This window comes from Entelurus aequoreus, linkage group LG02 (assembly GCF_033978785.1).
Source record: "Entelurus aequoreus isolate RoL-2023_Sb linkage group LG02, RoL_Eaeq_v1.1, whole genome shotgun sequence".
Lineage (NCBI taxonomy): Eukaryota > Metazoa > Chordata > Actinopteri > Syngnathiformes > Syngnathidae > Entelurus > Entelurus aequoreus.
This window is the reverse complement of record NC_084732.1, coordinates 8,661,248-8,685,247: the sequence shown is the minus strand read 5'-3', so window position 1 is coordinate 8,685,247 and position 24,000 is coordinate 8,661,248. Positions and strand designations below refer to the sequence as shown.

Here is a 24,000-nt window from a genome sequence, read left to right as displayed (position 1 = left end):
ACTGTATATGTACATGTATATATGCACATGTACTATATATGTACATGTATATATGTACAACATGTATATGTGCATGTAAATATGTACATTAATATGTACATGTACATATGTATATGTACATGTATACTACATGCCTCACAACAATGTCCCTCTAAAAAAACGCCACTACAGAAATAATAGAAATGCGTAAACAACAACAACAACAACAACAACAACAACAACAACAACAACAACAACAACAACAAAACCGACCTCAGTCTGGTCGCCGTGTGGGAGAATTTTCAGGTCCGCTCTGAGGCTGCACACGTCCAAAATGCTTTCATACCTGCAGACAGTCTCGTATCAATATTTTCCAAAAATTCCCAAATTTCCATGAATTTCCCAAAATGAATCACATTTTTTAAACCCAATGCTTTTCCCTTTCCCCAAATTCCCGTTTTTTTCCCGGTATTTCTGGTAATTTTTCTCCCCCATTGATGATGAATGAGAAACCTTCCTGTGATTATCATCCCTCAACTATCAAGGCACAAAGGAAACAAAATAGTAAAATCACACTGAACACTTAAAACTCTTAAAAATAATGAATATGTAAGAAATGCTCCATAAAATGTAAGAAAATAGTGCAAAGTGTGAAAATGTAAACATGGAGAAACCTGAGAAGAACTACTTTCTGCAGGTTTAGTGGCAGGAAATAACGGCTGTGTAACATTAATTTAACTACGGAAAGGAATTTTTGTTATGCAGTAATTGTTTAAATACTATGAATATTATCGGTCGATAACGATAATTATTGTCATTTTTTATGACTTATGGAAAATATTATTTATTTGAAATGTAACTTCTTGTGATTATAATCCCTCAGCTATCAAGGCAGAAAGGAAATGTCAACACAAGCATGGAAAACACTTTTACGATGTAAACAAAATACTAAAATCACACTTAATTAACAATAAGCTCTTAAAAATAAGGAATATAATAATAATAATAAAAATATATTATATTTGTAAAAGGCACTTTACATTGAGTAAACAACCTCAAAGTGCTACAGTGTATGAAAAAAATAAGATAATAAAAAATAAAAAAATAAAAAAACTAGAACAGCCAAATAGCTAAAAGTAGTATGTATATATATTAAAAAAAAGTTTTTTTCTAAAAAGAAGGGTTTTTAATAGAGATGTCCGATAATATCGGTCTGCCGATATTATCGGCCGATAAATGCGTTAAAATGTAATATCGAAAAAAAAAAAAATACAAAAAAATGTAATATCGGAAATTAGCGGTATCGTTTTTTTTTATTATCAGTATCGGTTTTTTTTTGGTTTTTTTTAAAATTAAATCCACATAAAAAACACAAGATACACTTACAATTAGTGCACCAACCCAAAAAACCTCCCTCCCCCATTTACACTCATTCACACAAAAGGGTTGTTTCTTTCTGTTATTAATATTCTGCTTCCTACATTATATATCAATATATATCAATACAGTCTGCAAGGGATACAGTCCGTAAGCACACATGATTTTAACAGTTAATTTGACAAATTTTTATTAATTACTAGTTTCTATGTAACTGTTTTTATATTGTTTTACTTTCTTTTTTATTCAAGAAAATGTTTTTAATTTATTTATCTTATTTTGTTTGATTCATTTTTTTTAAAACGTACCTTATCTTCACCATACCTGGTTGTCCAAATTAGGCCTAGTAATGTGTTAATTCCACGACTGTATACATCGGTTGATATCAGTATCGGTTGATATCGGTATCGGTAATTAAAGAGTTGGACAATATCGGCATATCGGATATCGGCAAAAAGCCATTATCGGACATCCCTAGTTTTTAAGCCTTTTTTTTTAAAAGCATCCACAGTCTGTGGTGCCCTCAGGTGGTCAGGGAGAGCGTTCCACAGACTGAGAGCGGCGGAGCAGGAAGCCCGTACATGTCAGAAATGCTTCATAAAGTGTAAGAAAACAGTGCAAAGTGTGAAAATAACACCCGACCGAAAGGGTTCACAAAAGTTGTTAAACGCAAACGTTTAGTTTCGCTGCTGTGCAACTATTTTTTTTGGAGGATTTTAGAGATAAAGGGGAGGTGCGACAACGAGCGGTAGTTTAGCAGAAAGCCAAAATGGAGATGACGTCTTTTAAGCGGAGGATGAAAACATGTAAAAAACATGGAGAAACCTGAGAAGAACTATTTTCTGTAGGTTTAGTGGCAGGAAGTTACAGCTGTGCTCTAAAGCAGTGGTCCCCAACCACCGGGCCGCGGCCCATTGGTGGCCCGCACAAGAAATGTAAAAAAAAATTTTTTTTTTTTTTTTTTTTTTTTAAATGAAATCAACATAAAAAACACAATATATACATTATATATCAATATAGATCAATACAGTCTGCAGGGATACAGTCCGTAAGCACACATGATTGTATTTAATTATGTAAAAAAAATAAATAAATACATTTTTTTTATTTTTTTTAAAAATACACCCCCCCCCCCCCCCACCGGTCCGTGGGGCAAATTTTCAAGCGTTGACCGGTCCGCAGCTACAAAAAGGTTGGGGACCACTGCTCTAAAGGGTTCTGTGTTCCCCCTATAGAGAACTGTCACCATAAAGGTGTATGTTCAACCACACATGTTCCACGTGACCTGATAGTAGTTTTTATGACACTCTCACATTTACTGCTATCAGCTGACGAGGACCAGAAAGGAACTTTGTGTCAGGGCGGATTACTTGTCCTTGTCCAGGGATGATCCCATGAGGATGTTGTCTTGTACGCTGCCATGGAAGATCCAAGCCTGCTGGGACACGTAAGCAAACGTCCCGTCGGCCGCGACCGAGCCCTGGAGGAGATGCATCTGGAACACAAAGACCGACATGAACACCGAATCAAATATGGAAGTAGTCATGTTTATTCATCTGGACTGGAGGCGGGAGATCCTTGGAGAATCCTGGATGATCACAACAAGACTTTTGATAGCACAAGCATGGGGCAAGGAAATGGAGTATAAATATCTGGGGTTTTGGCACCAGCCGCTGGACTAGATGTGACCAATCTAAGTCTAAGACTAGATGTGACCGATCTAAGTCTAAGACTAGATGTGACCGAGCTAAGTCAAAGACTAGATGTGACCAATCTAAGTCTAAGACTAGATGTGACCGATCTAAGTCTAAGACTAGATGTGACCGATCTAAGTCTAAGACTAGATGTGACCGATCTAAGTCTAAGACTAGATGTGACCAATCTAAGTCTAAGACTAGATGTGAGCAGTCTAAGTCTAAGACTAGCTGTGACCGATCTAAGTTTAAGACTAGATGTGACCGATCTAAGTCCAAGACTAGATGTGACCAATCTAAGACTAAGACTAGATGTGACCAATCTAAGTCTAAGACTAGATGTGACCGATCTAAGTCCAAGACTAGATGTGACCGATCTAAGTCTAAGACTAGATGTGACCGATCTAAGTCTAAGACTAGATGTGACCAATCTAAGTCTAAGACTAGATGTGAGCAGTCTAAGTCTAAGACTAGATGTGACTGATCCAAGTCTAAGACTAGATGTGACCGATCTAAGTCTAAGACTAGATGTGACCAATCTAAGTCTAAGACTAGATGTGAGCAGTCTAAGTCTAAGACTAGATGTGACCGATCTAAGTCTAAGACTAGATGTAACCGATCTAAGTCTAAGACTAGATGTGACCGATCTAAGTCTAAGACTAGATGTGACCAATCTAAGTCTAAGACTAGATGTGACCGATCTAAGTCTAAGACTAGATGTGACCAATGTAAGTCACCTGCTCCAAAATGGTTGAAATCAGCGAGGTCTTCCCACTGCCAACATTCCCACAGACGCCCAGCAAGTTTCCCTGCGGGGACAAAAGGACACAAATTGACTTCTGCATTCGGTTCTGGTCCTCCGGCACGTGGCTCACCTTAGGTAGTGTGAAGGAAATGTTCCTCAAAGTTGGCAGAACGTCACGTTCTCCATCCTGGGACACCTCACTTGCCTGGTGTCCCACGTCGCCCTCGCCTGGCGCAGTACCGCCCTTGTCCACGGTGGCCTGGGGGGCGCTGCGGCTGCCTGGCTTGTTCCAGGACAAGGTGGCGTTGTCAATCACGATGGCCGAGTCGCTGTCCGTCCTTTGCACCAAGTAGGGGTCTGGGTTCTGGATCAGCAGTATCTTCTGAAGAACATGAGGGAGAGATTATACAGTAAAGATACGATATCACACATTAAATATAGATACGGTGCAGTAAAGGTGTGATATCAAACATTAAAAATGGATACGGTACAGTAAAGACGTGCTATCAAACATTAAAAGTACACAAGGTACAGTAAAGACGTGGTATCAAACATTTAAAAAATACACGGTACAGTAAAGAGGTGATATCAAACATTACAAATGGATACGGTACAGTAAAGATACGATATCAAACATTAAAAGTACATAAGGTACAGTAAAGACGTGATATCAAACATTAAAAGTACATAAGGCACAGTAAAGACGTGATATCAAACATTAAAAATAGATACGGTACAGTAAAGACGTGGTATCAAACATTTAAAAAATAGATGGTACAGTAAAGAGGTGGTATCAAACATTTAAAAAATATATGGTACAGTAAAGAGGTGGTATTAAACATTTAAAAAATATACGGTACAGTAAAGAGGTGATATCAAACATTACAAATGGATACGGTACAGTAAAGAGGTGATATCAAACATTAAAAATAGATATGGTACAGTAAAGATACGATATCAAACATCAAACGTGGATACGGTACAGTAAAGATGTGATACCAAACATTAAAAATAGATCCGGTACAGTAAACAGGTGATGTCAAACATTAAAAATGGATACGGTACAGTAATGATGTGATATCAAACATTACAAATGGATACGGTACAGTAAAGAGGTGATATCAAACATTAAAAATAGATATGGTACAGTAAAGATACGATATCAAACATCAAACGTGGATACGGTACAGTAAAAATGTGATACCAAACATTAAAAATAGATCCGGTACAGTAAACAGGTGATGTCAAACATTAAAAATGGATACGGTACAGTAATGATGTGATATCAAACATTAAAAATGGATACGGTATAGTAAAGACGTGATATCAAACATTAAAAATAGATACGGTACAGTAAAGATGTGATATCAAACATAAAAAATGGATACGTACAGTAGAGACGTGATATCAAACATTACAAATAGATACGTACAGTAGAGACGTGATATCAAACATTAAAAATCTATACGGTACAGTAAAGAGGTGATATCAAACATTAAAAATGGATACGGTACAGTAAAGACGTGATGTCAAACATTAAAAATAGATATGGTACAGTAAAGATGTGATATCAAACATACAGTATATATGCAGCATATAAATTTCAATATTAAAAAAAAAATTGGTGCAGAAAAGTTCACCGTGTAAAATAATTTGGTGTTTAAAAATTCAGTGTAAAATAATACAAATCTTGCAAAAATTCAGTGTATAAATTTCAATTAAAAAAAAAAAAAATAAGTGCAGAAAATTTCACAGTGTAAAATAATTGTTTAAAAATTCAGTGTAAAATAATACAAATTGTGAAAAAATCAGTGTAGAAATTTCAATATATAAAAAAAATCAGTGCCGAAAATTTCACTGTGTAAAAATTCAGTGTAAAATAATAATAATCGTGCAAAATTCAGTGTAGAAATTTCAATATGAAAAAAAAAAAAATCAGTGCAGAAAATTTCATCGTGTAAAGATACTGTGTAAAATAATTTGGTGTTTCAAAATTCAGTGTAAAATAATAAAAATCGAGCAAAAATTCAGTGTATAAATTAAAAAAATAAAATAAAAAATCAGTGCAGAAAATTTCACCGTGTAAAATAATTGTTTAAAAATTCAGTGTAAAGTAATAGAAATCCCGCAAAAATTCAGTGTATAAATTTCCATATATAAAAAAAAATCAGTGCAGAAAATTTCACTGTGTAAAAATTCAGTGTAAAATAATAATAATCACGCAAATTTCAGTGTAGGAATTTCAATATGAAAAAAATAAAATAAGTGCAGAAAATTTCATTGTGTAAAAATTATGTGTAAAATAATTTGGTGTTTAAACATTCAGTGTAAAATAATACTAATAGTGCAAAAATTCAGCATATAAATTTCAATATAAAAAAAAAAATCGGTGCAGAAAAGTTCACTGTGTAAAATAATTTGGTGTTTAAAAATTCAGTGTAAAATAATAAAAATAGTGCAAACATTCTGTGTATAAATTTCAAAAATAAGAAAAATCAGTACAGAAAATGTCACCGTGTAAAATAATTGTTTAAAAATTCTGTGTAAAATAATAAAAAATCATGCAAAAATGTATACATTTCCATATATAAAAAAATCAGTGTAGAAAATTTCACTGTAAAATAATAACAATCGTGCAAAATTCAGTGTAGAAATTTCAATATGAAAAAAAAAAAATATCAGTGTAGAAAATTTCAACGTGTAAAAATTCTGTGTAAAATAATTTGGTGTTTAAACATTCAGTGTAAAATAATGCTAATCGTGCAAAAATTCAGCATATAAATTTCAATATAAAAAAAAAAAATCGGTGCAGAAAAGTTCACCGTGTAAAATAATTTGGTGTTTAAAAATTCAGTGTAAAATAATAAAAATAGTGCAAAAATTCAATGTATAAATTTCAAAAATAAGAAAAATCAGTACAGAAAATGTCACCGTGTAAAATAATTGTTTAAAAATTCTGTGTAAAATAATAAAAAATCATGCAAAAATGTATACATTTCCATATATAAAAAAATCAGTGCGGAAAATTTCACTGTAAAATAATAATAATCGTGCAAAATTCAGTGTAGAAATTTCAATATGAAAAAAAAAAAATCAGTGTAGAAAATTTCACAGTGTAAAAATTCTGTGTAAAATAATTTGGTGTTTAAACATTCAGTGTAAAATAATACTAATCGTGCAAAAATTCAGCATATAAATTTCAATATAAAAAAAAAAAAATCGGTGCAGAAAAGTTCACCGTGTAAAATAATTTGGTGTTTAAAAATTCAGTGTAAAATAATAAAAATATTGCAAAAATTCAGTGTATAAATTTCAAAAATAAGAAAAACTGTACAGAAAATGTCACCGTGTAAAATAATTGTTTAAAAATTCTGTGTAAAATAATAAAAAATCATGCAAAAATGTATACATTTCCATATATAAAAAAATCAGTGCAGAAAATTTCACTGTAAAATAATAATAATCGTGCAAAATTCAGTGTAGAAATTTCAATATGAAAAAAAAAAATCAGTGTAGAAAATTTCACCGTGTAAAAATTCTGTGTAAAATAATAATACGTGCAAAAATTCAGTGTATAAATTTCAATATATAAAAAAATCAGTGCAGAAAATTTCACTGTAAAATAATAATAATCGTGCAAAATTCAGTGTAGAAATTTCAATATGAAAAAAAAAAAATAAGCGCAGAAAATTTCATCGTGTAAAAATTCTGTGTAAAATAATTTGGTGTTTAAACATTCAGTGTAAAATAATACTAATCATGCAAAAATTCAGCATATAAATTTCAATATAAAAAAAAAAAAATCAGTGCAGAAAAGTTCACCGTGTAAAATAATTTGGTGTTTAAAAATTCAGTGTAAAATAATAACAATTGTGCAAAAATTCAGTGTATAAATTTCCATATATAAAAAAAAATCAGTGCAGAAAATGTCATCGTGTAAAAATTCTGTGTAAAATAATTTGGTGTTTAAACATTCAGTGTAAAATAATAATAATCGTGAAAAAATTCTATGTATAAATTTCAAAATAATAAACAAAAAATCAGTGCAGAAAACTTCACTGTGTAAAATAATTTGTTGCTTAAAAATTCAGTGTAAAATAATACTAATCGTGCAAAAATTCAGCATATAAATTTCAATAAAAATAAAAAAAAATCGGTGCAGAAAAGTTCACCGTGTAAAATAATTTGGTGTTTAAAAATTCAGTGTAAAAAAATAAAAATCGTGCAAAAATTCAGTGTATGAATTTCAATTAAAAAAAAAAAATCAGAGCAGAAAATTTGACCATGTAAAATAATTGTTTAAAAATTCACTGTAAAATAATAATAATCGTGCAAAATTCAGTGTAGAAATTTCAATATGAAAAAAAATAAAAAATTGCAGAATATGTCATTGTGTAAAAATTCTGTGTAAAATAATTTGGTGTTTAAACATTCAGTGTAAAATAATAATAATCATGCAAAAATTCAGTGTATAAATTTCAATATAAAAAAAAAAAATCAGTGCAGAAAATTTCACCGACTCGCCTTGGTTTAGGAATCTTGTATAAAAATATCAAATGTGTTTTTATCGACCTTCCTTTTTTGGTCACCATGGTGACGGCCACATCACGGTGCGGACGCCTTGTTGTTTTTGCAAGGAGACATCTGGAGGACGGGGCAACAATCCGTCATGTGGAACACTAACACGCCGCAGCCTCCGCCAGTTGCCAGGCAACCGCTCAACCACCCAAAAAAAAAAAAAACGCTCTCCGGGAAGTTTGCGGCAATGAAAGGAAATAAGAGCGTTTAATGGGAGACAGTCTCCAAGACTCAAAGAAGAAAGACAAACAGACCTTGAGCCGCGAGACGGACACGGTGGCCTCGGCCAGGGTCTTGACGGACATGGGCATCAGAGCCAGGCAGAAGCGCATGGCGTTGAAGATGGCGATGGTGGTGAAGGCCTGGGGACCACAACATGTCATCGCTAGTTCATCAATTGTCCAATAGATATGGAGACAAAACAAATGTCCACTGCAGAGGACACTGGCTCTCAGGAGGATATATTACAGTGAAAACTCATTTTATACTAAAATAACTATTTTACCCTAATGTATCATAAGTGATACACACCTTTTAGTCCTCTACATCAGTGGTCCCCAACCACCGGGCCGCGGCCCGGATTGGTACCGGGCCACGCAAGAAATTAAAAAAAAATAAAAATAATAAAAAAAATTAAAATTAAATCAACATAAAAACACTATATATACATATTGTGTATGTGTATGTTAATATAGATCAATACAGTCTGCAGGTATACAGTCCGTAAGCACACATGATTGTATTTCTTTATGGAAAAATAAAAAAATAAAAAAATAAAATAAAATAAAAATCCCCCCCCCCCCACGGTCCGTGGGACAAATTTTCAAGCGTTGACCGGTCCCCAGCTACAAAAAGGTTGGGGACCACTGCTCTACATCAGTGTCATATTTTTTTTTTTTAATCTAAAAAGCCTGATGTATCAGATCACATGCATTCATTACACGTGTCGTCCACAAGAGGGCAATAGTTGACTTATTAGAGGACTGTCATGACACACCTGACTTTGGAAGAGAAACTTTTGACAAATTTAAAAGAAATACGATAATAAAATTGTATTTTTTTATTGACACATCAGTACTAACAGTTAATCTGTGGATACAAGGTGAAATTACTTAATATTTCATAATGCATTTTAGAGTAAAATTGTTTTGAAAATGTGTATCAAATATGAAACAACAGGTATTAACTCTTAATTGGTCATTTGGTATTTTATTGTATTTCATATATTATAAATATCATGGAGCAAAATACAGTCTTTACATGTTTTAAATACAATGTTTACTTTACACAATATGGTATACTTACAGGTAAAAATGTATTGTTTTATTATTTAATGGTGATAAGGTAAATAAAAGGTTAAATAAGTTAAATGGAAGGTAAAATAAGGTAAATAAAAGGTTAAATAAGTTAAAGGGAAGGAAAAATAAAAGGTTAAAGAAGGAATATAGAAGATAAAAGATGTTCAAAGAAGGTAAATAAAAGGTAAATGAAAGAATATACAAGTAAAATTAGGTTCAATAGAAGGTAGTAAATATAAGGTAAACAAAGGATAACAAAAGGTAAAAAAAACAAGATATAAAATAAATAGAATGTAAAATGAAGTAAATAGAAGGTAAATAAGGGTAAAAGTTAAATAAAAGGTAAAATAAGTTAACTACATGGTAAAATAAGTTAAATCGAAGGTAAAAGATGGTCAAAGAAGGTGAACAGAAGGTAAATACAGGGTAAAAGAAGTCAAATACACGGTAAAAGACGTTAAATAGAAGGTCAAATAAGGTAAATAAAAGGTAGATAAAAAAGGAATATAGAAGATAAAAAAAGGTAAAAGACGGTTACAGAAGGTAAATACAAGGTAAATAAAAGGTAAAAAAAGGAATATAGAAGGTGAAAGACGGTCAAAAAAGGTAAATACAAGGTAAAAAAAAAAGGAATACAGAAGATAAAAAAGGTCAAAGATGGTCCAAGAAGGTAAATAAAAAGTAATGACGGTTATGGCGAGTACACAAATCTTTATTTCATGAAGTAGACCATGAAGGTGTGGCCTACTCACTTCAGTGGTGTGCAGGTTTAAGACTCCTAAGGTGGGGCCTACTCAATTCAGTAGGGTGTAGGTTTAGTCCGACCAAGGTGTGCACCATGAAGGTACGACCTACTCACCTTAGTGGTGTGCAGGTTTAAGACCGCTAAGGTGTGGCCTACTCACTTCAGTGGTGTGCAGGTCTAGTCCCACCAAGGTGTGCACCATGAGGGTGTGGCCTACTCACTTCAGTGGTGTGCAGGTCTAGTCCCAGCAAGGTGTGCACCATGAAGGTATGACCTACTCACTTCAGTGGTGTGCAGGTCTAGTCCCAGCAAGGTGTGCACCATGAAGGTATGACCTACTCACTTCAGTGGTGTGCAGGTTTAAGACCGCTAAGCAAGGTGTGCACCATGAAGGTATGACCTACTCACTTCAGTGGTGTGCAGGTTTAAGGTGTGGTCTACTCACTTCAGTGGTGTGCAGGTCTAGTCCCAGCAAGGTGTGCACCATGAAGGTGTGGTCTACTCACTTCAGTGGTGTGCAGGTTTAAGGTGTGTTCTACTCAATTCAGTGGTGTGCAGGTTTAAGGTGTGGTCTATTCACTTCAGTGGTGTGCAGGTTTAAGGTGTGGTCTACTCACTTCAGTGGTGTGCAGGTTTAAGGTGTGTTCTACTCACTTCAGTGGTGTGCAGGTTTAAGGTGTGGTCTACTCACTTCAGTGGTGTGCAGGTTTAAGGTGTGTTCTACTCAATTCAGTGGTGTGCAGGTTTAAGGTGTGGTCTATTCACTTCAGTGGTGTGCAGGTTTAAGACCGCTAAGCAAGGTGTGCACCATGAAGGTGTGGTGTGGTCTACTCACTTCAGTGGTGTGCAGGTTTAAGGTGTGGTCTACTCACTTCAGTGGTGTGCAGGTTTAAGACCGCTAAGCAAGGTGTGCACCATGAAGGTGTGGTCTACTCACTTCAGTGGTGTGCAGGTTTAAGGTGTGTTCTACTCACTTCAGTGGTGTGCAGGTTTAAGGTGTGTTCTACTCACTTCAGTGGTGTGCAGGTTTAAGGTGTGTTCTACTCACTTCAGTGGTGTGCAGGTTTAAGGTGTGGTCTACTCACTTCAGTGGTGTTCAGGTTTAAGACCGCTAAGCAAGGTGTGCACCATGAAGGTGTGGTCTACTCACTTCAGTGGTGTGCAGGTTTAAGGTGTGTTCTACTCACTTCAGTGGTGTGCAGGTTTAAGGTGTGGTCTACTCACTTCAGTGGTGTGCAGGTTTAAGGTGTGTTCTACTCACTTCAGTGGTGTGCAGGTTTAAGGTGTGGTCTACTCACTTCAGTGGTGTGCAGGTTTAAGACCGCTAAGCAAGGTGTGGTCTACTCACTTCAGTGGTGTGCAGGTTTAAGGTGTGGTCTATTCACTTCAGTGGTGTGCAGGTCTAGTCCCAGCAAGGTGTGCACCATGAAGGTGTGACCTACTCACTTCAGTGGTGTGCAGGTTTAAGGTGTGGTCTACTCACTTCAGTGGTGTGCAGGTCTAGTCCCAGCAAGGTGTGCACCATGAAGGTGAGCACGGTGGCAATGGTGGGTATGATGCTGGTGATGCTGGTGTTGATGTTCTGGATGTAACTTGACACCCGCAGATGTTTCTTCTCCCTCTCCCTCAGCTCTAGAAGGAACAAAGCATGATGGGTATTTGAGGAGGCAGGAAGTGAGCTGCCTCACCTGAGACCTTGTCCAGGAAGCAGTCCTCCCAGGCGTACATCTTGATCAGCTTGATGCTGCTCAGGATCTCATTCATGGTGCGCACCCGGCTGTCCGTCATCAGGATGGCCTTCACCCGGAACTTGTTGATCATCTTGGCCAGGATCACCTGTGACACAAACACTCCTCAGTCCCGGTCTCCTGAACACCTGACCGCTTCTAGTCCTCACCTGCACGGGGATGAAGACCAGGTAGGTGCCCACCCCGGTCAGAGCCGTCAGACCCAGGATGTAACATGCGTAGATGATGCACACCAGGAAGAGCACCGGGGAGGAGATGACGAAACTACCAAACAGAACCGCCTCAAACAGCCTGTGGCCGTCGTTAGTCAGCACGTTAATGATCTGTTGGATGAGGCACACCACATGTTGGATGAGGGACACCACATGTTGGATGAGGCACACCACATGTTGGATGAGGCACACCACATGTTGGATGAGGGACACCACATGTTGGATGAGGCACACCACATGTTGGATGAGGGACACCACATGTTGGATGAGGCACACCACATGTTAAGTGAGGGACACCACATGTTGGATGAGGGACACCACATGTTGGATGAGGGACACCACATGTTGGATGAGGGACACAACATGTTGGATGAGGGACACCACATGTTAAGTGAGGGACACCACATGTTGGATGAGGGACACCACATGTTGGATGAGGGACACCACATGTTGGATGAGGGACACCGCATGTTGGATGTCATGTCATGTGGCCGTCGTTAGTCAGCACGTTAATGATCTGTTGGATGAGGGACACCACATGTTGGATGAGGGACACCACATGTTGGATGAGGGACACCACATGTTGGATGAGGGACACCACATGTTGGATGTCATGTCATGTGGCCGTCGTTAGTCAGCACGTTAATGATCTGTTGGATGAGGGACACCACATGTTGGATGAGGGACACCACATGTTGGATGAGGGACACCACATGTTGGATGAGGGACACTGCATGTTGGATGAGCGACACCACATGTTGGATGAGGGACACCACATGTTGGATGAGGGACACCACATGTTGAATGAGGGACACCACATGTTGGATGAGGCACACCGCATGTTGGATGAGGGACACCACATGTTGGATGAGGGACCCCACATGTTGGATGAGGCACACCGCATGTTGGATGAAGGACACCGAATGTTGGATGAGGGACACCACATGTTGGATGAGGGACACATAATAAAACAAATAAAATAAAAAATAAAACAAAATAATAAAAATCGTGCAAATATTCAGTGTATACATTTATATATATATATATATATATATATATATATATATATATATATATATATATATATATATATATATATATATATATATATATATATATATATATATATATATATATATATATATAATAAGAGCAGAACATTTCACTGTGTAAAAATTCTGTGTAAAAAAATTGGAGTTTAAAAATTCCTTGTAAAATAATAATAATTGTGCAGAATTTCAGTGTATAAATTTCAATATAAAAAAAAAATCAATTTATAAAATTTCACCGTGTAAAAATTTAGTGTAAAATAATAATAATTGTGCAAAATTTCAGTGTATAAATTTCACGAAAAATAAAATAAAATAAAAATCAGAGTAAATAATTTGGTGTTTAAAAATTCTGTGTAAAATAATAATAATCGTGCAAACATTCAGTGTATACATTTCAATATACATAAAAAAAAATCAGTGCACAAAATTACACAGTGTAAAAATTGTGTAAAATAATTCAGTGTTAAAATAATAATAATGGTGCAAAAATTCAATGTATAAATTTCAATATAAACAAAAAATCAGTGAAGGAAATTTTATCGTGTAAAAATTTGGTGTAAAATAATTTGGTGTAATTCAGTGTAAAATAATAATAATTGTGCAAAAATTCAGTGTATGAATTTCAATGTAAAAAAATAATATTTTCTGCAATTATATTTTAATATATAAGACCATGGCAGGTAAGAAGATGGCAGGTAAGAAGATGGAAGGTAAGAAGATGGAGGGTAAGAAGATGGCAGGTAAGAAGATGGAAGGTAAAAAGCTGGAAGGTAATAAGCTGGAAGGTAAGAAGATGGCAGGCAAGAAGATGGAAGGTAAGAAGAGGGCAGGTAAGAAGATGGCAGGTAAGAAGATGGCAGGTAAGAAGATGGAAGGTAAGACGATGGCAGGTAAGAAGATGGCAGGTAAGAAGATGGCAGGTAAGAAGATGGTAGGTAAGAAGATGGCAGGTAAGAAGATGGCAGGTAAGAAGATGGCAGGTAAGAAGATGGCAGGTAAGAAGATGGAAGGTAAGACGATGGCAGGTAAGAAGATGGCAGGTAAGAAGATGGCAGGTAAGAAGATGGTAGGTAAGAAGATGGCAGGTAAGAAGATGGCAGGTAAGAAGCTGGCAGGTAATAAGATGGCAGGTAAGAAGATGGCAGGTAAGAAGATGGCAGGTAAGAAGATGGTAGGTAAGAAGATGGCAGGTAAGAAGATGGCAGGTAAGAAGATGGCAGGTAAGAAGATGGCAGGTAAGAAGATGGAAGGTAAGACGATGGCAGGTAAGAAGATGGCAGGTAAGAAGATGGCAGGTAAGAAGATGGTAGGTAAGAAGATGGCAGGTAAGAAGATGGCAGGTAAGAAGCTGGCAGGTAATAAGATGGCAGGTAAGAAGATGGCAGGTAAGAAGATGGCAGGTAAGAAGATGGTCCTCACCTCTCCCGTGGAGACGGCGCCGGGCACCCGCAGCGAGCTGATCTTCTGGTAGCCCAGCGAGCTGAAGGCTCCCTTGAGGCGGACGGCGGTGCGCAGGTTGAGGGCCCAGAGCAGCGAGATGAGGAAACCCTTGAAGAACTCGGAGGTGAACAAGGCCACACACAGACACGTGCCGTGCAGGAGGCTGGACTTGGACGGGTCGTCCACGTAGTCCAGGAGCAGGTAGACCATGACGGCCTGCGGACACAACTCACACTTTCATCATGGATTTTTATTTTTTTAATCTGTCTCACACACACACACACGCACACACACACGCACATGCACACACACACAAACACACACACACACACACACACACACACACACACACACACACACACACACACACACACACACACACACACACACACACACACACACACACACACACACACACACACACACACACACACACACACAGTGGTGGTCAAAAGTGTACATAGAGGTGTAAAGAAGATGATGTCATGTCTGTCTTGAGTTTCCAATCATTTCTACAACTCTTATTTTATTTTGTTTGTCAAATTGCTGCAGTTCAGCTAAATGTGTTGCTTTTCTGACATGGACTTGTTTCTTCAGCATTGTCCACACCTTTAAGTCAGGAAGGCCATTCTAAAACCTGATTTAGACATTCCTTGGGGTTAGGATTAGGGTTAGGGTTAGGATTAGGGTTAGGCATAAAGAAAAAGAGTTGGTTAGGGTTAGGGCTAGGGTTGGGGGTGGGGTTAGGGTTAGGGTTAGGATTAGGGTTAGGCATAAAGAAAAAGAGTTGGTTAGGGTTAGGGCTAGGGTTGGGGGTGGGGTTAGGGTTAGGATTAGAGTTAGGGTTTGGATTAGGGTTAGGGTTAGGCATAAAGAAAAAGAGTTGGTTAGGGTTAGGGCTAGGGTTGGGGTTGGGGTTAGGGTTAGGATTAGAGTTAGGGTTAGGGTTAGGGTTAGGCATAAAGAAAAAGAGTTGGTTAGGGTTAGGACTAGGGTTGGGGGTGGGGTTAGGGTTAGGATTAGGGTTAGGGTTAGGCATAAAGAAAAATAGTTGGTTAGGGTTAGGGCTAGGGTTGGGGATGGGGTTAGGGTTAGGATTAGAGTTAGGGTTTGGATTAGGGTTAGGGTTAGGCATAAAGAAAAAGAGTTGGTTAGGGTTAGGGCTAGGGTTGGGGGTGGGGTTAGGGTTGGGGTTGGGGTTAGGGTTAGGATTAGAGTTAGGGTTAGGCATAAAGAAAAACAGTTGGTTAGGATTAGGGCTAGGGTTAGGGTGGGGTTAGGGTTAGGGTTGGGGTTGGGGTTAGGGGTCAGGGTTAGGGTTAGGGTTGGGGTTAGGATTAGGGTTAAGGGTTAGGGTTAGGGTGAGGCATAAAGAAAAACAGTTGGTTAGGGTTAGGGCTAGTGTTGGGGGTGGGGTTAGGGTTAGGGGTTAGGGTTAGGGTCGGGGTTAGGGGTCAGGGTTAGGGTTGGGGTTAGGATTAGGGTTAAGGGTTAGGGTTAGGCATAAAGAAAAACAGTTGGTTAGGGTTAGGGCTAGGGTTGGGGGTGGGGTTAGGGGTTAGGGTTAGGGTCGGGGTTAGGGGTCAGGGTTAGGGTTAGGGTTAGGATTAGGGTTAAGGTTAGGATTAGGATTAGGGTTAGGCATAAAAAAACAGTTGGTTAGGGTTAGGGTTGGGGGTGTGGTTAGGGTTAGGTTTGGGGTTGGGGTTAGGGTTAGGATTAGGGTAAGGGTTAGGATTAGGGTTAAGGTTATGATTAGGGCTAGGGTTAGGCATAAAGAAAAATAGTTGGTTAGGGTTAGGATTGGGGTTAGGGTTTGGGGTGGGGTTAGGATTAGGGTTAAATTTAGGATTACGGTTAGGGTTAGGCATAAAGAAAAGAGTTGGTTAGGGTTAAGGCTAGGGTTGGGGGTGGGGTCAGGGTTGGGGGTTAGGGTAAGGGTAACGGTTAGGGTAAGGGTTAGGGTTGGGGTTGGGGTTAGGATTAGGGTTAGGGGTTATGGTTAGGTTTGGGGTTAGGATTAGGGTTAGGTATAAAGAAAAAGAGTTGGTTAGGGTTAGGGTTGGGGTTAGGGTTTGGGGTGGGGTTAGGATTAGGGTTAAATTTAGGATTAGGGTTAGGGTTAGGCATAAAGAAAAGAGTTGGTTAGGTTTAGGCTAGGGTTGGGGGTTGGGTCAGGGTTGGGGGTTAGGGTAAGGGTTAGGGTTAGGGTTGGGGTTAGGGTTAGGGTTAGGATTAGGGGTTATGGTTAGGTTTGGGGTTAGGATTAGGGTTAAGGTTAGGATTAGGTTTAGGTATAAAGAAAAAGAGTTGGTTAGGGTTAGGGTTGTGGGTGGGGTTAGGGTTGGGTTGGGGGTGGGGTTAGGCTTAGGAGTCAGGGTTAGGGTTAGGATTAGGGTTAAGGTTAGGATTAGGATTAGGGTTAGGCATAAAAAAACAGTTGGTTAGGGTTAGGGTTGGGGGTGGGGTTAGGGTTAGGGTTGGGGTTAGGATTAGGGTTAGGATTAGGGTTAAGGTTATGATTAGGGCTAGGGTTAGGCATAAAGAAAAAGAGTTGGTTAGGGTTAGGGTTGGGGTTAGGGTTTGGGGTGGGGTTAGGATTAGGGCTACATTTAGGATTAGGGTAAGGGTTAGGCATAAAGAAAAGAGTTGGTTAGGGTTAAGGCTAGGGTTGGGGGTGGGGTCAGGGTTGAGGGTTAGGGTAAGGGTAACGGTTAGGGTAAGGGTTAGGGTTGGGGTTAGGTATAAAGCAAAAGAGTTGCTTAGGGTTAGGGTTGGGGTTAGGGTTAGGTTTGGGGTTAGGATTAGGGTCAGGTATAAAGAAAAAGAGTTGGTTAGGGTTAGGGTTGTGGGTGGGGTTAGGGTTGGGTTGGGGGTGGGGTGGGGTGGGGTTAGGATTAGGGTTAAGGTTAGGATTAGGGTTAGGCATAAAGAAAAAGAGTTGGTTAGGGTTAAGGCTAGGGTTGGGGGTGGGCTCAGGGTTGGGGGTTAGGGTAAGGGTAACGGTTAGGGTAGGGGTTAGGGTTGGGGTTGGGGTTAGGATTAGGATTAGGGTTAGGGGTCAGGGTTAGAGTTAGGTTTGGGGTTAGGATTAGGGTTAAGGTTAGGATTAGGGTTAGGCATAAAGAAAAAGAGTTGGTTAGGGTTAGGGTTGGGGGTGGGGTTAGGGTTGGGGGTTAGGGTTGGGTTTGGGGTTAGGATTAGGGTTAAGGGTCAGGGTCAGGGTTAGGGTTAGGATTAGGGTTAAGGTTAGGATTAGGATTAGGGTTAGGCATAAAGAAAAAGAGTTGGTTAGGGTTAGGGTTGGGGGTGGGGTTAGGGTTAGGGTTGGGGTTGGGGTTAGGATTAAGGGTCAGGGTTAGGTTTAAGGTTAGGGTTAGGGTTGGGGTTGGGGTTAGGATTAGGGTTAGGGTTGGGGTTGGGATTAGGGTTAGGGGTCAGGGTTAGGGTTAGGTTTGGGTTTAGGATTAGGGTTAGGGTTAAGGTTAGGATTAGGGTTAGGCATAAAGAAAAAGAGTTGGTTAGGGTTGGGGTTGGGGTTAGGGTTAGGGTTAAGGGTCAGGGTCAGGTTTAGGGTTAGGGTTGGGGTTGGGATTAGGGTTAAGGTTAGGATTAGGATTAGGCATAAAGAAAAAGAGTTGGTTAGGGTTAGGGTTGGGGTTAGGATTAGGGGTCAGGGTTAGGTTTAAGGTTAGGGTTGGGGTTGGGGTTAGGATTAGGGTTAAGGTTAGGATTAGGGTTAGGCATAAAGAAAAATAATTGGTTAGGGTTAGGGTTGGGGTTGGGGTTAGGGTTAGGGTTGGGGGTGGGGTTAGGGTTAGGGTTAGGCATAAAGAAAAAGAGTTGGTTAGGGTTAAGGCTAGGGTTGGGGGTGGGGTCAGGGTTGGGGGTTAGGGTAAGGGTAACGGTTATGGTAAAGGTTAGGGTTGAGGTTGGGGTAAGGGTTAGGGTTAGGTTTGGGGTTAGGATTAGGGTTAAGGTTGGGGTTGGGGTTAGGGTTAGGGTAGGGGTTAGGGTTAGGGTTAGGGTTAGGCATAAAGAAAAAGAGTTGGTTAGGGTTAGGGTTGGGGGTGGGGTTAGGGTTGGGGGTTAGGGTAAGGGTAACGGTTAGGGTAAGGGTTAGGGGTTAGGATTAGGGTTGGGGTTGGGATTAGGGTTAAGGTTAGGATTAGGGTTAGGCATAAAGAAAGGGTTAGGGTTGGGGTTAGGGTTAGGATTAGGGTTAAGGTTGGGGTTTGGGTTAGGCATAAAGAAAAAGAGTTGGTTAGGGTTAGGGTTGGGAGTTAGAGTAAGGGTAACGGTTAGGGTAAGGGTTAGGGGTTAGGATTAGGGTTGGGGTTAGGATTAGGGTTAAGGTTAGGATTAGGGTTAGGCATAAAGAAAAATAGTTGGTTAGGGTTAGGGATAGTGTTGGGGGTGGGGTTAGGGTTAGGGTTGGGGATTAGGGTAAGGGTAATGGTTAGGGCAAGGGTTAGGGTTAGGGGTTAGGGTTGGGGTTAGGGTTAGGGGTCAGGGTTAGGGTTAGGGTAAAAAAGTGGTCTGTAAAAGCACATCCATGCAACATTTTGAGCAAAGAAGCACAATGAGATGTTATGTTGAGTCCAAAGCAAAAGACAAAAGGGTAAATGGAGACTCACCGGACCCAGGAACGCGGCCACCATGGCGAGGACCCCAACAAAGACGGAGACCACCAGTCTGGTTCTTTGGAAGCGAAGAATGACCCGCACCAACGAGGCATCCTCCAGACCCGACTTGGCCACTTCCTCCTCCCAGAGTCTTTGGAGCCTGGGAAGAAGTCAAGACCACAAGATCTTTCTAGAACTGTTCACCAGATGGTTCATCCCAAGACTCTGTCCTACGAGAGTCTCGGACCTTTCCGTGCTGTGCCCGGCCTCGTCCAAAGGAGACAGGTGGAGAGAGCTCACGTCCAGCCTCTTCCGGAACATGGCCCACATCATGGACGACATCCACCCGAAGGACGTGAAGGAGAGGAAGCCGGCGTTGTCCATAGGGTGTGGCCTGGACAGGAAGCGTGTTAGCACGGGGCTAGCGAGGTGGCTAAGGAAGGTGTCGGCACTGACTGGGATGAAGTCCAGCGGAGAGGTTTGAGAGTCTGGACGCTCTGCTGGTACTTCCCAAACAGCGACGGCTTGACTTTGTGCTCCGAACCCCGAGTTCCGCGGTGGACGCCATGGTCTGTCCCGTTGGTCTACAAAGTCCAGGGAAACATCACACGCGTTGCTCAGAAAGGCACCGAGGACGAAGGAGCCATGAGACACCACTTGGTTGTTGGTCGGGTACTCACAGTCAGACTGGAGACCTGCGGTTTTTTGTCCAAATCTTCATCCTTAATCTTGTCCTGCAGTTGTGCAGCCATTGTTTAGTCAGGCTCAACTCTGGTCCTGCCAACTATTGCTGAACAAAGTTACATTGAAGTTAAAAAAGGTATGTAATTGAAATAATTTAGAGGATCCAAAACAGAGCCTTGAGGAACACCAGTGGTAAAAGTTTAAAACCTAAACACGGTTCACAAAGTTACATTGAAGTTAAAAAAGGTAATAACGTAAGAGTACGAATGTAAATGACGAGGATCCAAAACCGAGCCTTGAGGAACACCACTGGTAAAAGTTTAATACCTAAACACGGTCCACAAAGTTACATTGAAGTTAAAAAAGGTAATAACGTAAGAGTATGAATGTAAATGATGAGGATCCAAAACCGAGCCTTGAGGAACACCAGTGGTAAAAGTTTAATACCTAAACACGGTTCACAAAGTTACATTGAAGTTAAAAAAGGTAATAACGTAAGAGTACGAATGTAAATGACGAGGATCCAAAACCGAGCCTTGAGGAACACCAGTGGTAAAAGCTTCTTAAGAACATATTTTTTTCTTACCTTTTTTGTTGTATCTAAGTAGTTTTCAGACTTCCTGTTTTTAACATAATTCAACTCTAACATAGTGTTCAATACATCCAACTCCAGGGAACTCATGTTTAGTAGTGGTTTATAAACAAAGTTATCATGTTTAGTAGTGGTTTATAAACAAAGTTATCATGTTTTGTAGTGGTTTATAAACAAAGTTATCATGTTTTGTAGTGGTTTATAAACAAAGTTATCATGTTTAGTAGTGGTTTATAAACAAAGTTATCATGTTTTGTAGTGGTTTATAAACAAAGTTATCTCGTTTTGTAGTGGTTTATAAACAAAGTTATCTCGTTTTGTAGTGGTTTATAAACAAAGTTATCTCGTTTTGTAGTGGTTTATAAACAAAGTTACCTTGTTTTGTAGTGGTTTATAAACAAAGTTATCTCGTTTTGTAGTGGTTTATAAACAAAGTTATCATGTTTTGTAGTGGTTTATAAACAAAGTTATCTCGTTTTGTAGTGGTTTATAAACAAAGTTATCTCGTTCTGTAGTGGTTTATAAACAAATTTATCTCGTTTTGTAGTGGTTTATAAACAAAGTTATCTCGTTTTGTAGTGGTTTATAAACAAAGTTACCTTGTTTTGTAGTGGTTTATAAACAAAGTTATCTCGTTTTGTAGTGGTTTATAAACAAAGTTATCTCGTTTTGTAGTGGTTTATAAACAAAGTTACCTTGTTTTGTAGTGGTTTATAAACAAAGTTACCTTGTTTTGTAGTGGTTTATAAACAAAGTTATCATGTTTAGTAGTGGTTTATAAACAAAGTTACCTTGTTTTGTAGTGGTTTATAAACAAAGTTATCATGTTTTGTAGTGGTTTATAAACAAAGTTATGTTTTGTAGTGGTTTATAAACAAAGTTATCATGTTTTGTAGTGGTTTATAAACAAAGTTATCATGTTTTGTAGTGGTTTATAAACAACAACTACAATAAATAAACTTCTTCTTGTAGTTTGAGAGGTTTCACCCAGAAGATTCCTTCAGTGTAGAAGTGATGTATTAACTCGTGTGCTGTGTGATATTTCATAGTACAACATCAAAGTTTCCTTGTTAGAGTTACACATTAAGTACAGGTTGTCCTCTGGCTCAGTCTCTCATTCACGTCGCGGTCAGGTGAGCGACTTTACAGCTCATAAAAAAACCTGAATCATCTCATAAAAAATGCATTCTAAGTTGCAAAAAAACACTAGCAAGTGGCGGCTAACCATGAACGTAATGGAGATGAGATCCATTCCTCTAAAAAAACATAATAAAACAATCACTTACTGTTACAATGTCTGCTGATGGGACCTTTATATCTTTCAGCACAAAACTTGTGTTCCCCGTTTAGGTGATGATCACAATAGTCACTCCTCGGGCAAACAAACGCTGCGATCTAACGAGTTTATTTTTGTGTCGATCCTTGCGATGTCTCCAGGACTAGATTGGACGTTAAAGACTGTAGAGTAGGTTATAGACTGTAGAGTAGGTTATAGACTGTAGAGTAGGTTATAGACTGTAGAGTAGGTTGACGATTGTAGAGTAGGTTATAGACTGTAGAGTAGGTTAAAGACTGTAGAGTAGGTTATAGACTGTAGAGTAGGTTATAGACTGTAGAGTAGGTTGAACACTGTAGAATAGGTTAAAGACTGTAGAGTAGGTTGAAGACTGTAGAGTAGGTTATAGACTGTAGAGTAGGTTAAAGACTGTAGAGTAGGTTGAAGACTGTAGAGTAGGTTATAGACTGTAGAGTAGGTTAAAGACTGTAGAGTAGGTTATAGACTGTAGAGTAGGTTATAGACTGTAGAGTAGGTTAAAGACTGTAGAGTAGGTTATAGACTGTAGAGTAGGTTAAAGACTGTAGAGTAGGTTATAGACTGTAGTGTAGGTTATAGACTGTAGAGTAGGTTAAAGACTGTAGAGTAGGTTATAGATTGTAGAGTAGGTTAAAGACTGTAGAGTAGGTTATAGATTGTAGAGTAGGTTATGGACTGTAGAGTAGGTTAAAGACTGTAGAGTAGGTTGAAGATTGTAGAGTAGGTTATAGACTGTAGAATACGTTAAAGACTGTAGAGTAGGTTAAAGACTGTAGAGTAGGTTATAGACTGTAGAGTAGGTTAAAGACTGTAGAGTAGGTTATAGACTGTAGAGTAGGTTATAGATTGTAGAGTAGGTTATAGACTGTAGAGTAGGTTAAAGACTGTAGAGTAGGTTATAGATTGTAGAGTAGGTTATAGACTGTAGAGTAGGTTGAAGATTGTAGAGTAGGTTATAGACTGTAGAGTAGGTTATAGACTGTAGAGTAGGTTAAAGACTGTAGAGTAGGTTATAGACTGTAGAGTAGGTTATAGACTGTAGAGTAGGTTATAGATTGTAGAGTAGGTTATAGATTGTAGAGTAGGTTAAAGACTGTAGAGTAGGTTATAGACTGTAGAGTAGGTTAAAGACTGTAGAGTAGGTTATAGACTGTAGAGTAGGTTATAGACTGTAGAGTAGGTTATAGACTGTAGAGTAGGTTATAGATTGTAGAGTAGGTTAAAGACTGTAGAGTAGGTTAAAGACTGTAGAGTAGGTTATAGACTGTAGTGTAGGTTATAGACTGTAGAGTAGGTTAAAGACTGTAGAGTAGGTTATAGATTGTAGAGTAGGTTAAAGACTGTAGAGTAGGTTATAGATTGTAGAGTAGGTTATAGACTGTAGAGTAGGTTGAAGACTGTAGAGTAGGTTATAGATTGTAGAGTAGGTTAAAGACTGTAGAGTAGGTTATAGATTGTAGAGTAGGTTATAGACTGTAGAGTAGGTTAAAGACTGTAGGGTAGGTTGAAGATTGTAGAGTAGGTTATAGACTGTAGAATAGGTTAAAGACTGTAGAGTAGGTTAAAGACTGTAGAGTAGGTTATAGACTGTAGAGTAGGTTAAAGACTGTAGAGTAGGTTAAAGACTGTAGAGTAGGTTATAGACTGTAGTGTAGGTTATAGACTGTAGAGTAGGTTGAAGACTGTAGAGTAGGTTATAGATTGTAGAGTAGGTTAAAGACTGTAGAGTAGGTTATAGATTGTAGAGTAGGTTATAGACTGTAGAGTAGGTTGAAGACTGTAGAGTAGGTTATAGATTGTAGAGTAGGTTAAAGACTGTAGAGTAGGTTATAGATTGTAGAGTAGGTTATAGACTGTAGAGTAGGTTAAAGACTGTAGAGTAGGTTGAAGATTGTAGAGTAGGTTATAGACTGTAG

At 38.6% G+C, this 24,000-nt stretch overlaps 1 protein-coding gene across 1 annotated transcript in view; it reads right to left on the bottom strand.

Annotated features, from left to right (window-relative positions):
• LOC133665357 (ATP-binding cassette sub-family C member 12-like) overlaps positions 1-20,140 on the bottom strand; it is a 47,623-nt gene extending 27,483 nt beyond the window's left edge. The window contains exons 1-13 of the mRNA XM_062070646.1: positions 20,123-20,140; positions 19,950-20,077; positions 19,741-19,887; positions 19,506-19,653; positions 14,848-15,084; positions 12,314-12,487; positions 12,105-12,252; positions 11,900-12,048; positions 8,628-8,735; positions 3,926-4,177; positions 3,788-3,859; positions 2,727-2,851; positions 253-325 (exon numbers count right to left, since the gene is read on the bottom strand). Of these exons, the coding sequence (XP_061926630.1) occupies positions 253-325; positions 2,727-2,851; positions 3,788-3,859; positions 3,926-4,177; positions 8,628-8,735; positions 11,900-12,048; positions 12,105-12,252; positions 12,314-12,487; positions 14,848-15,084; positions 19,506-19,653; positions 19,741-19,887; positions 19,950-20,077; positions 20,123-20,140 (1,779 nt within the window). The remainder of the gene's footprint in view (positions 1-252; positions 326-2,726; positions 2,852-3,787; positions 3,860-3,925; positions 4,178-8,627; positions 8,736-11,899; positions 12,049-12,104; positions 12,253-12,313; positions 12,488-14,847; positions 15,085-19,505; positions 19,654-19,740; positions 19,888-19,949; positions 20,078-20,122) is intronic.
• Between the last annotated feature and the right edge of the window lie 3,860 nt (positions 20,141-24,000).